This window comes from Neodiprion lecontei, chromosome 1 (assembly GCF_021901455.1).
Source record: "Neodiprion lecontei isolate iyNeoLeco1 chromosome 1, iyNeoLeco1.1, whole genome shotgun sequence".
In the NCBI taxonomy this organism is placed as follows: Eukaryota; Metazoa; Arthropoda; class Insecta; order Hymenoptera; family Diprionidae; genus Neodiprion; species Neodiprion lecontei.
Window position 1 is genome coordinate 11798355 of NC_060260.1, and position 14323 is coordinate 11812677.

General features: G+C 35.9%; 1 protein-coding gene across 1 annotated transcript in view; it reads left to right on the forward strand.

The window, feature by feature from the left end:
* The window catches only part of LOC107223104 (phosphoinositide 3-kinase adapter protein 1), a 68555-nt gene extending 54739 nt beyond the window's left edge, over nt 1-13816 (forward strand). The window contains exons 6-16 of the mRNA XM_015662684.2: nt 76-372; nt 854-989; nt 2260-2450; nt 2917-2989; nt 3254-3529; nt 3628-4035; nt 4116-4220; nt 5351-5445; nt 6672-6885; nt 7788-8229; nt 10856-13816. Coding sequence (XP_015518170.2) covers nt 76-372; nt 854-989; nt 2260-2450; nt 2917-2989; nt 3254-3529; nt 3628-4035; nt 4116-4220; nt 5351-5445; nt 6672-6885; nt 7788-8229; nt 10856-10865 — 2247 coding nt within the window. The 3' untranslated portion in view covers nt 10866-13816. The remainder of the gene's footprint in view (nt 1-75; nt 373-853; nt 990-2259; nt 2451-2916; nt 2990-3253; nt 3530-3627; nt 4036-4115; nt 4221-5350; nt 5446-6671; nt 6886-7787; nt 8230-10855) is intronic.
* The last annotated feature ends 507 nt before the right edge of the window (nt 13817-14323 follow it).

A 14323-nucleotide genomic window follows, 5' to 3' on the forward strand; every position in this document is an offset into this window, starting at 1 on the left:
TGCACTACGATTTGATTCTTCACGATATCATGAATTGGTTGGCGCCTGAGTCAAGTGTTTAAAATTTGTGCACAGGGCCAGAGCAGAGTGATCGCCTTACTGAACGACCCTCTCCAGCCAGAGGACGTGGTTACAGTGGTAGTTGACAGATGCGGAGAAGCCATAGTCGTGTCGCATATGAAAAAAAGAAATCCCTATACCCTCCAATTCTCTATACCTGACAGATGCCTCGAAGTTTCCATGCTCGTCGGCGTTAGGATTTCCAAGAACGGTGAAGCTCTGGGCGTCCGACAAGTCAAATGCGAAAGTCGTCTGCGGGAGTTGGATCAAATTTTAAGGGCCAATGACAATCCTCTGGAATTCATGTGCCAGGTATGTGTGCACCTGCAAATCCTCCAACAATAACACGTTGTTCGCTAGCAAATCGCCAAGAAAATTATGTAAATGTCAAAAGTTATATTCACCTCCCTGTTTTTTTCCACATTACGGAGGCAGCCTAAAAAAAAAACCTATGAAAGAAACATCAATCTTGTTTGTCCTAGAAATATGTGCGAAACTACGTTTTTTCATCCTTCAGTATCAACTGTTCGTATCTGCATTTCGAAATTATGTGATTATTGGGCTGGAAAAACAAAAATACGTCTTTGAACCCATCAATGTTTAAAATTTCGAAAACACGAATTTTTCCGTTTATTCGAAAAACGACTTTGGCTAATCTGAAAATCAGTTTTTTCGGATTGTACTGAGAATAAAAATTGCGCGCAGTGTCACTTCCCCTTGACTGTATCGAACTATTCTTGATTCTCTTAATGATTTACGTCCTTGTTACTTTATTCATCTTCTTAAATTTCAGACTCTGGGCTTTAATTCGGGAGACCGCGAACAGCTGGATAATTGGATGGTGCACGCTTTTCAGCGAAACTTACCACCTCATTTTAATCTTCTGTCAAGTCCCGCTGGAACTGTGCCAGCTCACAAAAATCAGACGAGTAAGTTTACTCACTTCAGGGAAATTAGTTGATCAGAAAACAGCAGTGAAATCCACCTCTACCATTCTCAATGAAAGCTAGCTACGAAGTGGCTTGACCCTATTTCAAATATCTTTCCATTTCCAACACCGATAACTAATCAAGTGTGTATGTGCAAAAAAATTTATCGCACTATCTGAAATTCTTGCCTCCTTTTCGCGGAATGTTTGTTGATAGTAATTTTTGTCCTCTAAATCTACAGCAATATCACCCATGTAACCAAATACCGCATTTTTTGCGGCTTCTGCTTTTGCCTGATCAAATACCGGCTTTTGTTCCTGATGAACAACAAGAATAGCGCATTGCAGAAAATTAGATGGCAACATGTGCTTTCAGCAATTGAGATCAGTTGAAATTGATAGTAGCTAGATAGCAAAATTCTAACCAAAGCAAAATTCACTCTCATGTTGCCAGAAACTTGTATTGATTCTTAGGCAACTTGGTGTTTCAAGTTTCTGAAGAAAAGTACTATACAGTACTTAAACAAATAATGAGCTTTGTTGGAAACTGTTTTGATATCTTCTTTCGCATGTGAAATATATTTCCAAGGATAAAGCTCTTTTCGAATTGAAACATTGAAGTTGTCGAAATTTTATGACATTGTGAAAAATAATTGGATTTTCTTAACTACTACTAGTGTAATAAAAAAGTATGGATTTGTCTCGGCCCATTCTATTTTGCACAGGATTCATCGCATGTAATACAAAACCAAATCTTTTTTTCATTTTCGGACATGTCTGATCGAAATCTACCTAGAATGCATAGTCGGTAAGATAACTCCTTTATGGTTCAGGCATGGATTGTTTATAGAAGCTATTTTCTTGCTGAAGTACTTATTTCCAGTACTCGTTACGATTTTTCCGAGGTTAACTCTCAAGTATGATTTTCATCTAGTATATAGTCATTAATGAATATAACTTTCCGAATTTAAATATAAAGTTGTATGCTTACCGTCTTCCTTTCGAAAAATTAGCGGTTGTTTTACATTTTTTCGTGAAATATTCAAAAAATAAAGCATTATTTTAACGAAAATCTGTCACATCTAAGTACAAATACAAAGTGCTACTGATTTTTTGATAAATATTGCAATTTCTTTTCCCTTTTTCTTTCAATTGTTAGTTCACCAATCGCTCTGCAATTCATTTGCAATTCTTTCACCGCCGTCATAAATGAATAAATGCATGTTTGTACGACGTTAGAAAATTTAATAATAAAAAATTGAAATTTTCAGGTCCTGAAGAGACCCCGACGCTTCTTCATTTCGCAGCACGTTTTGGTCTGGAGAAATTGGCTTGGCAACTTCTAGATTGCCCGGGCGGTGACCTAGCATGTGACCTTAGAAACGTGTCGGAGTTGACACCAGCCGATCTTGCGGAACAAGCTGGCCATACGAAACTAGCACAAACTCTTCGTGGCTACGTGGTAGGCTGACTCTATACCCAACATCTACGTAAATACAACATCTCCCTTCCTGTGTGCCTGCACATTTAACCTTTTTCCTACTATTCAGTCACTCTATGTCGCACGTTCCTTATTTCATGGCCATTGGAAGAAAGCTAAAAACATTCTTAACGACAAAATTTAGAGTGCTGGTTTCCCCAGTGATCATCAGGAACCTGGCCGTCCGTCTCTGACTTGGACTGAATTGCTTCGGTTTTAAAAACATAAAATTGTTCCTTACTGACGTTCTTGTTCATGCCATTCGGTGTTACTCAGAGTAATCATTTTCTCTCGTTGAACAAAACCACACGACAATGATAATTATGAGTGTGAAAGTGAGCGCATATCTATAAACGTGACGTTGCAGCACTAACGAAAGAACTTCTCATTTTTCATTGCATGTTTTGGACATCATGCCATCTCTTCATCCGCTTCATCCACCTCGCAGCAAATGAACGAGTTCACTAACATGTACACTTACCTGAAAGTCATGAGCGAGTCAACATCGACACCAACGCCAGGTAAACAATTGAAGTAACTCTGGTTTTATTTGAAAAGGATTCTTATTTCATTCAAACTTTAAGAAATATTTTAAGATTGAATAAATCGGATCGAAGTGGGAAGTATAGTCAGATGAGTAGCTCGTAAAAGTTTAAAGATTCTTGGTCATTTTGGATAATTGATCCCAATCATCAGTGAAAAATAATACACGCTGCTGCTAACAGAACCCTCAGCTAACTCTTGAAGCAGGTAACAACAATCCAATTGTAATTTCACTCCGTCAGGCAACCACACCCCAATTCAAGACAACGAGGATGAATACAGCCAACCCAGAGCTTTGAACGACGTGTATATGGTACCCCCAACAGCTAGACCGTTGACTTCCATAGTCACTCACCCATCTTCATGCCCTTCTTCAAGCACTGTAGCGGATTCAAATATGGGCGACTACGCTATAGCACCGGCACCGACACCAGTGCAAATCATACCTCCTCCGACAAGCACGTCGACAAATGGACTCGATCTTCCATTTCATGGTTATATGGAAATGCACCCTGCCAGTAAGTTGAATTATTATTTCATGATTGGACAATACTCAATCAACATATGTGAAAGGATATTCTTTTTCTATGAGTCTAACGATAAGGGTAATTTACAGGCTTCAAAACTCCGGCTACACCAACACTTTCTCGGTCCAACTTTGCATCCGGTAATTCAGGGACCTGTGAAACAGTTACGGAACAAAATCGGGACGAATCAACACCGACGCCAAGCTTATCAGGGAAATCAAACTTTGCCAAACCACGTGAACATGCGGGACCACAAGATGAGCTCCTTGAAATTATACACGACTTCAAAAACAATGTGTTCACGATTTCGGAGGTTGAAAAGCTGGTAGATTCTTGGAAGAAACGTAACGACGTACAACAGAATTTTAAAGAGAAAGACAGGCAGTTAATGGCGATGCGAGACGAGTACGAAATTATGCAGAAACTATTGAGGGAAAAAATGAAAAGGCCCACACCATTCGATAGAGTACGAAAGCTGTTCGGTATTTCGAAGAAAGGTCAGTTTGTAATGAACTTTCTGCATCTTAATTTGAGAAATGTATCAACTTTTCCTACTTTTTTGTATATTCGTTCACAGATACAAAGGACACCTCTAGTGGAGAAGAAATACCGATACAAAATAAGAACGTAACTACTAATACCCGCCGACCAGTCAGCAGTCTAAGTCTTCACAGCGTATCGAGTAAGTAAAACCTATGCCAAAAAGCACACTCCCGCATAAGCAGCAGTCTGACTATGAGAAAACTGTGGTATTGTTCTTCATGTGATGAAAATAATACCGCTTTCAAATACATCCTTAAATATGACCAATGCAATATTTTCGAAAAATAGACCTGATTTGTGATATCAGATTCTTTACATTTAGTCTATTTTCTCATGTTCAATCACATGTTTTCCGAAACTCACTCCATGATGACTTGTTTTTTAGACCAATGATTCAGATATCTTTATTTCCCGACAGCATGTCGCAAAGTTTCTCCAATCTGAGTCGATCTTTTAATTACATATGAGTATTCAATGCACAAACTGAGCTTAATAATAATGAACAACTTTCGTACGAATGAAAAAAGCTTTGTATATATACTCCAAAAGTAATGGTAATTGGGTAATCTTCAAATTGCGAATTATAAATTATAAAACTAACACCTATATCAGCGCAACAAATGGTTAATTCGCCTGACCTCAATCGGCCTACGGCCAGCTAACGACCTTACAGTTTAGATGCATCTCTAGCTCAAAAGAACATTTTCTTTATATAATATTTATTAATCTTATTGACCAGTGCAAACTCTCCCAGAGAACAAAATTCTAAATTCATTGCGGTGCGAGCAACATCAGAAATACGTCAGTATGTCCTTTCAAAAATTAAAATTGACAGTAACTAAACAGCAAAATGCCAACTGAAGCAAAGTTCACTCTCAGATTGGCAAAAACTTATTGTATTTGACCAATAAAACTGATTGTATAATAGTGTATGTCCGTATGTAGCTTTATTTATTCTGTAAGATAATATTTATCCTCCAAACTATCCACCAAAGACGCTTTAAGTGCAACTATAATTCATGTGACTACAATTCCTTGATCAGGAACACAATGCTATCTTAGCTAACCAGTCTCAGTAAACCACTTACATATCACGCAATATAATGTCTAATAATGTCGCTTCACAGTAACATTCAATTACATTATTACAAAATTTCATCTTAAGATTATCTATGTACTAAGCGTTTCACAATTACTGAAAAATTTATGACACCAATGTGAGCATTCAAGAGTTTTATCAAACCTCACAACGTTTCTCTTGTTCCGCAGGTTCATCTTCATCGGGACGCATGAGTATGGTTAGTGAATGCAGTGGAACGAGCCTCGGTGATAGTGGAACTCATTCTGATCCCGAGGATCGAAAAGTAAGTAAAAAGACCCCACGTGTGTGGGCAATCCCGTATACGATTGGATCTCTTAAAAAAAAAAAATGTCCAATACCTGATTGAAAAGTGCAATTTTCGAATCCTGTGGCGTGTGCGTAAAGCGTCCCATTTCCACATAGTGCGGAAAACACACGTTGGCGCATGCGCGCAATTGAAATGTTATATTTTATACACTAGAGCTTTCCTTGGCGCGTGCGTACTTTTGAACAACTCGATTTTACGCAGTGTAGCATTGAGCGTAATTGGTACCTAATCTTGATTTTACGCACTGTCAGTGGCATCTTCGTTGCTTTTCAAACACCGAACTCTAACAGTACTGGAATTCGTTCCTGCTATACTTTGGCGTATAGATCAAGCGAGCCGAAAGAGATAACTTGGCAATTACGGCTGATAGTGTTTTTCTCTGTCTAGCTACGTTGCGCACGCGCACGTCTAATCTTGTATAATATCTACTCAAAATTTATACGTCAACTCGGTCACATTTACCCGAGTTCAGTGAAAGACAAATAATAATGATTAACTTGAAAATTGAAAATGACAAAGGTAGGATATTATGTATCAAGGGCGGAAACAACACGATCATGAGTGTGATGCTTTCCGCTAGACCGAAACGAGAGTGGTAATCACACGTAGAATCGCCTTCTATCCGACATGTAGACGATTTTTCTTATCCTAGTCCTTTTGAAAATTCGCCTTTCGTACATGAGACGCGGGTTCATCTAAACGACCAATTCACGCACGCTTCACATGTACGAAAAGCACTTTTTGAAGGACGGTTGGAAAAAAATAAGTTTTTTCACTGTTCTTGATAACAATATATTCATAAAATTTTGAATTTTTCACATTTTCTGCAATCCACATTTTTTCCTTATGAAAGTGACTCCTCCTGCCTTAAAATTCGTCTTCGTTGAATATTCCATTATAGATGGGACCGAAGATATTACTTATTGAGTTAGTAGACGGCGCGTTAACTTTTCAAAGAAATTGAATATTTCGTAATTCTGATAAAAAAAAAATACCTCAGCCGCATAAAAAATACAGGTCTTCTCTTTTTACATATACATCATTTTCGTTAAAAAAAATCGATTAAATTACATTGTCAATTCTTGCTCCTTTTGGTGTTAAATTCCCCATATCTATGTCGCTTGTGATTTAAATGAAAGCCAAATAGTCATCGTTAATCAATCAATTCAAAATTTGTGTAGCGTTCTAGCACGGACAAAGAAGAATCAATATACTACGAAGTCCCTCCAGCACCGCGACCATACCCGCAAAGGTATTCTCCGGTTCGTTGCGGCCCAACATCAATCAATTCAATCGGTACAAACAGCTTGGGCCGAAGACCACCACAAACTGCCGCGAAGCCATCGCCGGAAGCGTTCTACATGACCTGCACTCCATCCGGATTACCAATTCACTGTGTGTACTTTACCTTATCAGATTTATGTCATCACAATTAGATCTGAAGCATGGATCGCGGTTGAGAGGCGAAAAAGTGTAACTGTTGATTAGAAACAGTAGAAGCGTGATTGGTTCGAGTCTGTTTCAGTCTCTGTCTTTTATGTCACACTGTTATCACTTTCTCCTTCCAACCAGCGGTTACATAAATATTGGACGAAATCAACGTGACACACAGTCGATCCTTCAAGTTTTGCTTTACCATTTTATAGCGATCGTCTGCAGAACCTTCAATTAATTATGACATAACTACGTAACTACGCATTGTATTCTTTTACCGTCGTGTATTCTGGTCTACCCATAAGAAGTAATTTCTTTATTCGCAATCTTGCGTGTCGTGGCCTATAGAGTACGGTGACTAGGATGAAGGATTCATGGGATTCCATGGATACAGATTTTATTCCTGAATACTTTATACGCGTACATTAGCGTGCAGGTACCATGAGAAGAGAGAGAGGAAAAAAAAACACCTCTTAAGTAATTATTCAGGCAAAGTTTTTCCACGTAAAGTGCGCACGTGCAAGTTAAATTCTTGCTGCGTAATTGAAATGACATGACTATTCATGATGCAACCGATGTAGTGTTCGTCAGTGATACATGTGTGAGTGATACTTCTTCGTTATTGGTTATTTCTAAATCTACATTTTTACAATCATAAATTTGCGATGAATTTTTATTGCTACTTTTCATGCTTATAAAGAAAGGAATACGCACCTTTGCGAAGAGTACAAGGCATTAAATTTTTCGAACAACAGGTGGAAAAACATGACTGTCGTCAAATTGACGTAGAATTTCAAGGCTGGAGAAATAATTATGCAATAAATGCGTTGGATGTTTCTTACAAATATTTATGTCTATTTCAGCCTTCAAAGCAGACGGGACACCCAGAGAGCCAAAAACTCCCATCTCGCCAACCGACCAGCCTGATTACCTTGATCTTCCAACGAGAGAATCTACCAATGGTAATTTGAACGCAAAACCTGTTTTCGGCAACACGGTAACTCCTCCACCAGGGATGTGCATTCCTACAGAGTACGTTAGCAATCAACAACAGAGGCAGATCACTCGAGAACAACCGACTTTTGGGCAGCCTGAACAAGGTAGTAACTCCGAAAAAACAGTTGTCGGAGGTGACGAAGAATACGTCGAGTCGGATGTAGTCACGGAAGCTTTGACCGGTGATACAGGACTCTCGGACACGTCGGACCTTCCGGAGTACGTTAACGTCGAAGTGCCTGCGACGACGACTTTGCCGTCCGAGGTGAAAAAGTTACCTGCACCTCCGATACCTCCTCGTGTTAAGACGTGAGTTTCGATATTGTTTGCAAGAGTTATTTTTATTTTTTAATTATTCTACGTTTACAATTCAAGTATTTTTTACTACCAAAAGTAAGCAGTGGGGAAGGATTTATTCGATTCAGTGACGTTTTGTTCAGGGTTTCACGCGCAAACCAAATTTATCGAATATTTGAAATAAAATATTTCGAAACTTGATGAGTTATCAACTGTTGTGTGTAACTTTTTTTTAAATACACTATAGCGATATGAAATTAGAAGAAGAAAAAAATAAGAATATAGCGAAACCTGCTCTGCCATCAAGTGCATGATCGAACATGCAGCTGGTTTTAGGCTCGTTGAATTTGATGAAGCCCCAACGTCCGTATTAGCGGAAAAAAGTATACTTAACGCGTCGAACTGCTAATTCCTAGAATAAACTTATCTAGTTTCTAAGGATATCAGAAATTTAACATTTTAGAGTCGGTTCCATGAAAAAAAAAAAACATCTGACTCTCTGCCCGCTTCAATTGTAGATGAAATCTGCCCTACGCGGATGACTTAGGTTCAAATTTATATTCAGCCCGTTGAAATTAGTGGCAAAATCATTGCGTAACGCGAAGTTTATAGGTTTTCAAAAATTAATCTATGCTCCAGTAAAAGGTATAATAATATCACGATAAATTTGAATCCCTGATCGATAAGCTGAAAATCTAGTAATAGATCAAATTGCCTACATTACAATATCTTCTGGAACGCTATAACTTCTGTTCGTTTAAACAATGTTATAAGAAAAATGTAATCTCCAAGAACTGATTTAATACCGCAGTTTTTTATGTTATTTCGTATAGTAGTTTTGAGACATTGTTTCGTCACGGAAGTCAATTTTATTATCGGCTGCTTTATCAGAAATTTTATGTGCTTCATAATTCCTTGTTTTTTGCTGTGATCTCCAATTGCTTTTGAGCTGTACATAAATTATGAATACTGTAGGCTACTGTAACCGCACTCTGAAATTCTTGTACTGCCGGAGCCCTTATCGACAAACCTCTCTCATTACACAACTCCTTATCTTTGGCTGCTCTTGATTCTGGAAACCGTTAGAGCGGTAATCACTGAATTCAACGTACGTACGATAATACTGTTCCACTATGCTATCCACTCTTCGTAACTGGTACCATTGATTTCTAATTCTGAAACTATTTACCCTCGCTTGAACGGAAGAGCTTAAACCCCATAGAACCCTGACATTTCGCATTGAAAATAATTATCCTCCATTTACGCTGAATCAACTGTATCGACTCTGATCAGTATGACGAAAAGTGTTAATTGGGAATACTTTCCATTTGAATATGAAAGAGATTATTCCAAATCTTGGTTTACACATTCCCGAGATTAGAGGAAAACTGTCAAATGTCCAAATAGGATTCGAAATGTTTCTCTTATCGTATATTTTCCGTATTACTGTAGCATTTCTTTCATATAAATGCAAACAGTATGAATAATAAACGTGGACAGCAAGAACTAAATCTCTATCCATACCGTGCAATCCATCAGTCGCTGTCAACAATGAATTTCGTAAGGTGTACTCTTAGATCACGTGATTTCGGTAAGGTCCGAAAAATAAATTGCTCTTGTTTTGCTTTAAAAAGCGGACATAATTTATTATATTCAAAAATGTTCAGAGTGGGTTGATTGAATTTGGACATTTATAAATTTTGTATATATATTCAGAGATTTCGAATTTTCGGAATAATTTTGTTCCAATACAAACGTAAATTTTTCTTATTGTTTCATGTTATAAGGTGCACATTTATAAGTATATCCTAAAGTTTTCACGGAGCAATGAAAATGATATTACAATGAAATCGCTATAAATATTTCAGGGGCATAGAATATGTTTTATATATACTCATAAAATTCATCGTTAATAAATATTCCATTATTTATCTACTCTAAAAGTTTCAGGATTCAGTCCTAAATGTCTTCTCTTTTCGATAAAAGCAATTGACGTTTGTAATTTCTTTAATTTACCTTTTTTATGTTACGATTTTAATTATCATCTCATATTCGTCCCACTCTAAAAACTTAAACATACACTCCAATATTTGTATTTTATATTAAATTATTCACTTTTTGGAATAGAGAAATGAAAATCTTTCATTTTCCGGGCCTTCGCATTTTGCAACTTTCCGAAGAGCTGGCTCGAAACGGTCTTCAAATTCGAAAATATCACACTGTTTCACATAAAAAATACATTACGTTACTTTGTCATTCATAACATATTTGAAAATATTTATATCGCGTTCGAGTACGTTTGGGTTGGCGAAACACGATGGTTTTTTTTCCTGCTGCCAATTGGTACTGTAACGAATTGTACCCAAATATAAACGAACACGACGTCACTCGCGGTAATTAATGCAATACTTAGAATGAGAATCGAACAAAATTCCTTTGCAGTGAATTAAATACACGTTAGTCACTAACTTCTTGCTTAGACTGACTCATAAGTACCGTAGTTGATCGTAATTATTGCATTAACACGTTTTTAATCATATTAAGATTGCACATTTGCAATGGAAAACTAAAAGCTTAGTTTGTATTTTTTAAATGACATACGTTTTCTAATTCGCAATAATATGTTTTTGTGTTTTAGTGTTCGTTGAGAAATGAAGTATGTAAAGTTTGACAAAGAAGGCATCTCGCAATGTGTAAGTGTAAATATATTTTCATAGCATCTAAAGTGATTATACACCTATATGTATGTACATAACTATTTATGTTTTGATTCAGAATAATTTAATTGCAAGAAAAACCAAACACGTATCTCGAGTTGAAATTTAACTCTTATGGTTTTGCTTGTGAATTTAATTCTAGAAATCAATTTTGCACGCATGTTACATACCTTTTAAAATACATTATATAATTCCGCTCGAAATGCAACGTCTTTGTAACGTGTAGTAAGTCTTCGAAAGTGGTATTTCTGTAGCCATACAAAAATATAAAAAAATATTTAATCTTCATGAACGATTTCAGATCGTAATTCAGTTTTCCGTTTCAGTATAATCACAGTTGTTAATAAAATGAAAGTAAAATTATTATAAGAAAGAAACGGATAGATATTGCAAAGATTACGGGTTCGATCGAGAAAACTTTTTCATCGCGAAATGTAATGGGATCACGTCAATGTGGTAATTCGGATTACGGTGCTGCAACGAAATCGATTGATTTAATGCACCTCGTAAACCGTTCTGCACCGATCTAGTATTAAAAAAATATCTGATTTGCATTCTATTAGTACATAAATATAGAATATTATATTACATTACACTTATATTAGATTAATATTATACTCGTATTACATATTACACATTTCGCCATAGTGACGTAATTATTCCGTTAGCGGAGTGGCTCGTTCTTCAAGTATTTAATTTCTTTAATCAAGGAAAAATAATAATTCATAAATAACCAGACATTAGTGAAATTTGGGTATTCAGCAGCTCATGCAAATGATTTACAGAAATGCGAAAGCAAATTTTTTACTGGACATAAATCGAAGCGAAAATTACTAAAGAATTCGTGTTAAATTTTCGGTCGAAATACGTCGCAAAGAATTAAATTCGTAGCCCGATGAAAACTAAACTTTTATTCGTAAATTGTCGCTCTTTTGAAATAATATACCACGAAGAAAAATGAGACCACATAAAAGGAATAGCCATGTCCGGTAAATATGGTGTAATTTCGGTACGGATGGCTGATTTTCTCATAAAAATATTCAATGAATACGTAGTAAAGTTGAGAACATGTAAATTACCAAATACTTGGACGCGTGTCCAAATAGATAAATACAATGCTAGTGAGCACCAAATCAAATCTTTTGACTCTTGGCATACCTACATAAAAATATATAGATTTTGTATGTATAGAGAGAAAGAGAGAGAGAGAGAGAGAGAGGCGGAAAGAAGGATTTGCCAAATATTGTAAATAGTTTAACGTAGTTTTTATGAATTTTTTTAGTAAATAATAATGAGAAAAGACTCATTGATTTGTTAACTTACTACGGCTCATCCTATACCGAGTTCTATGCGTATTTAGAGCATGCATAATTAGTTAACTTACGAACTAAATGACATATTTCTACTACTCCTGCAACCGCTGGGGATCGAAATATGAAAATTGTTCCGTTTTAGGACGTCCTGGAATGGGACGTTAGTGATTAGAAATTTGTATAATTAATTGCAATAATTTTTCGGACGTTTTCTTACATCAATATTGTAAAATTTTTTTTTAAGCTCGTTTCCTTTCATGAAATTTCATTCGGTGAACACAAAGCCTCTGCATACTTCAGCACGATTCTAATAGTACCCCGGTTGTAATACCGATTACATAGTTATTTAGTATTTTTGTATAGTGTATTTTATTTCATACCTGTAGATGCATCTTCCAAACAACTGCTATTATGTAAAGCGTTTGGCGAAAACAATGCGCCTATATTTGAAATTTGTTGAACAGAATTAACGATCGACGGGTAATCTAATCACTGTCAAATTTTATTCTAATTACGCAATTTTAGTTTCGTATGAAAAAATATGCCTTGCGCTATACAACTCATGAACATTGTTGTACGCGATATAATTATTGTAAATCGTAATTATTCACCAGCACTTCGTTCTAGTTAGTACGCTTTAGGTATACATCATGATAATATTCGTGCCCTAGTACCAACGATGCATTTATATCTACGGATTCTTTAGCCATAAACGTGAGCCGCGATAATTATTATAGCTATTTCTTATTAATGTAAGAAAAAAAAATGTCTCTATATAGATATATGCCTTCGCGCTCTATATTATACAGCGCTAATTTATATTTATATTTTTAAGTACATAATATACTATATATATTATGTATGTGTAAAATTTATTGTCGTATATACGTTAACTGAAAATACAAAGATGCGAAAAATTTTCCCCCAATACTTCAAGTTCGTGTTTATTCATGTAAATATCTCTACGGCATCGAGAATAATATTTATATTTAATGCTGCCTATAGCAGACGCAAACACATACATAATGTATGTATGCAAATGCCTGCATAGAACAAGCGCTATACCTTTAGATCTTTATTGTAAAGTTATAAACCCATGACACAATATATACAATTTATAAAACTCTCGCGTTTTTCAAGTCGCGCGTGACGTGTGTCTTTTTAAACATTAATCAGTGCCAGTTTTAAGTTTCGAAATGTCAGGTTTGAATGTCAAGGTTTTCGATTTTGTACCTATACCCTAACGATACCAAGGTATAAGATCGGTTGCTTTATAAACTTCTGAAAACAACCAAATACCAATTTCAGATTCAGCATCCCGATACATGTTTTTTACAATATCTTGTTCTTAGCTTTCTGGATCATTATTTTTATGCTTAGAATTATTCAAAACTCATTTGGGTTTGATAATCCGGCTTGCAAGAACCGGACAGTAAATATTCAACCCCCTAATTTACACTTTGGTAACTCATCTTTACACGTAAATTCCACACTGATGCAAATTGCTATTCCGAATGTTCGAACTACTGTAAAATTTCGATGTAATAAAAGGTTTATCCAATTCTTAAATATTTCACAGGTCGAGATTTCTTGACAAATGGCTGGTTATGTTAACATTTGACAACAATAGTGATTTGCTTTAAAAAAATGTGTTCATAAAAAGTTCTTACATTTTGCCAATCTCATAAAAATGAGACTTTTGGCTTGTACAACTTCTTAGAGGTGTCGAGCTAAAAAATTAAAAACGTTTACTTCTTTGAAATAAATTACATTGTAAATCTTTCTTCATACGTTTGACAATTGAATATTTTTTTTATTTATACGTCAATTAACCAGTCAACTTCTATTTCAACTTTGAATTCCAAATCAGAAAAAACCAACACTTTTATCATTCTCCGAATAATATCAATTCAAACACCCAGCATGATTACTAACGTATTTACTTTCCTTCTTGTTGCAATCAATTGTTATACATTCAAACATACATTTTTCTCACATCAATTCTTTCCCCTTCCTCCATTCCCTGATTTTAGAGTAGCGACGAGATCAAATCCAAAAGTACTCGAATTAATAACT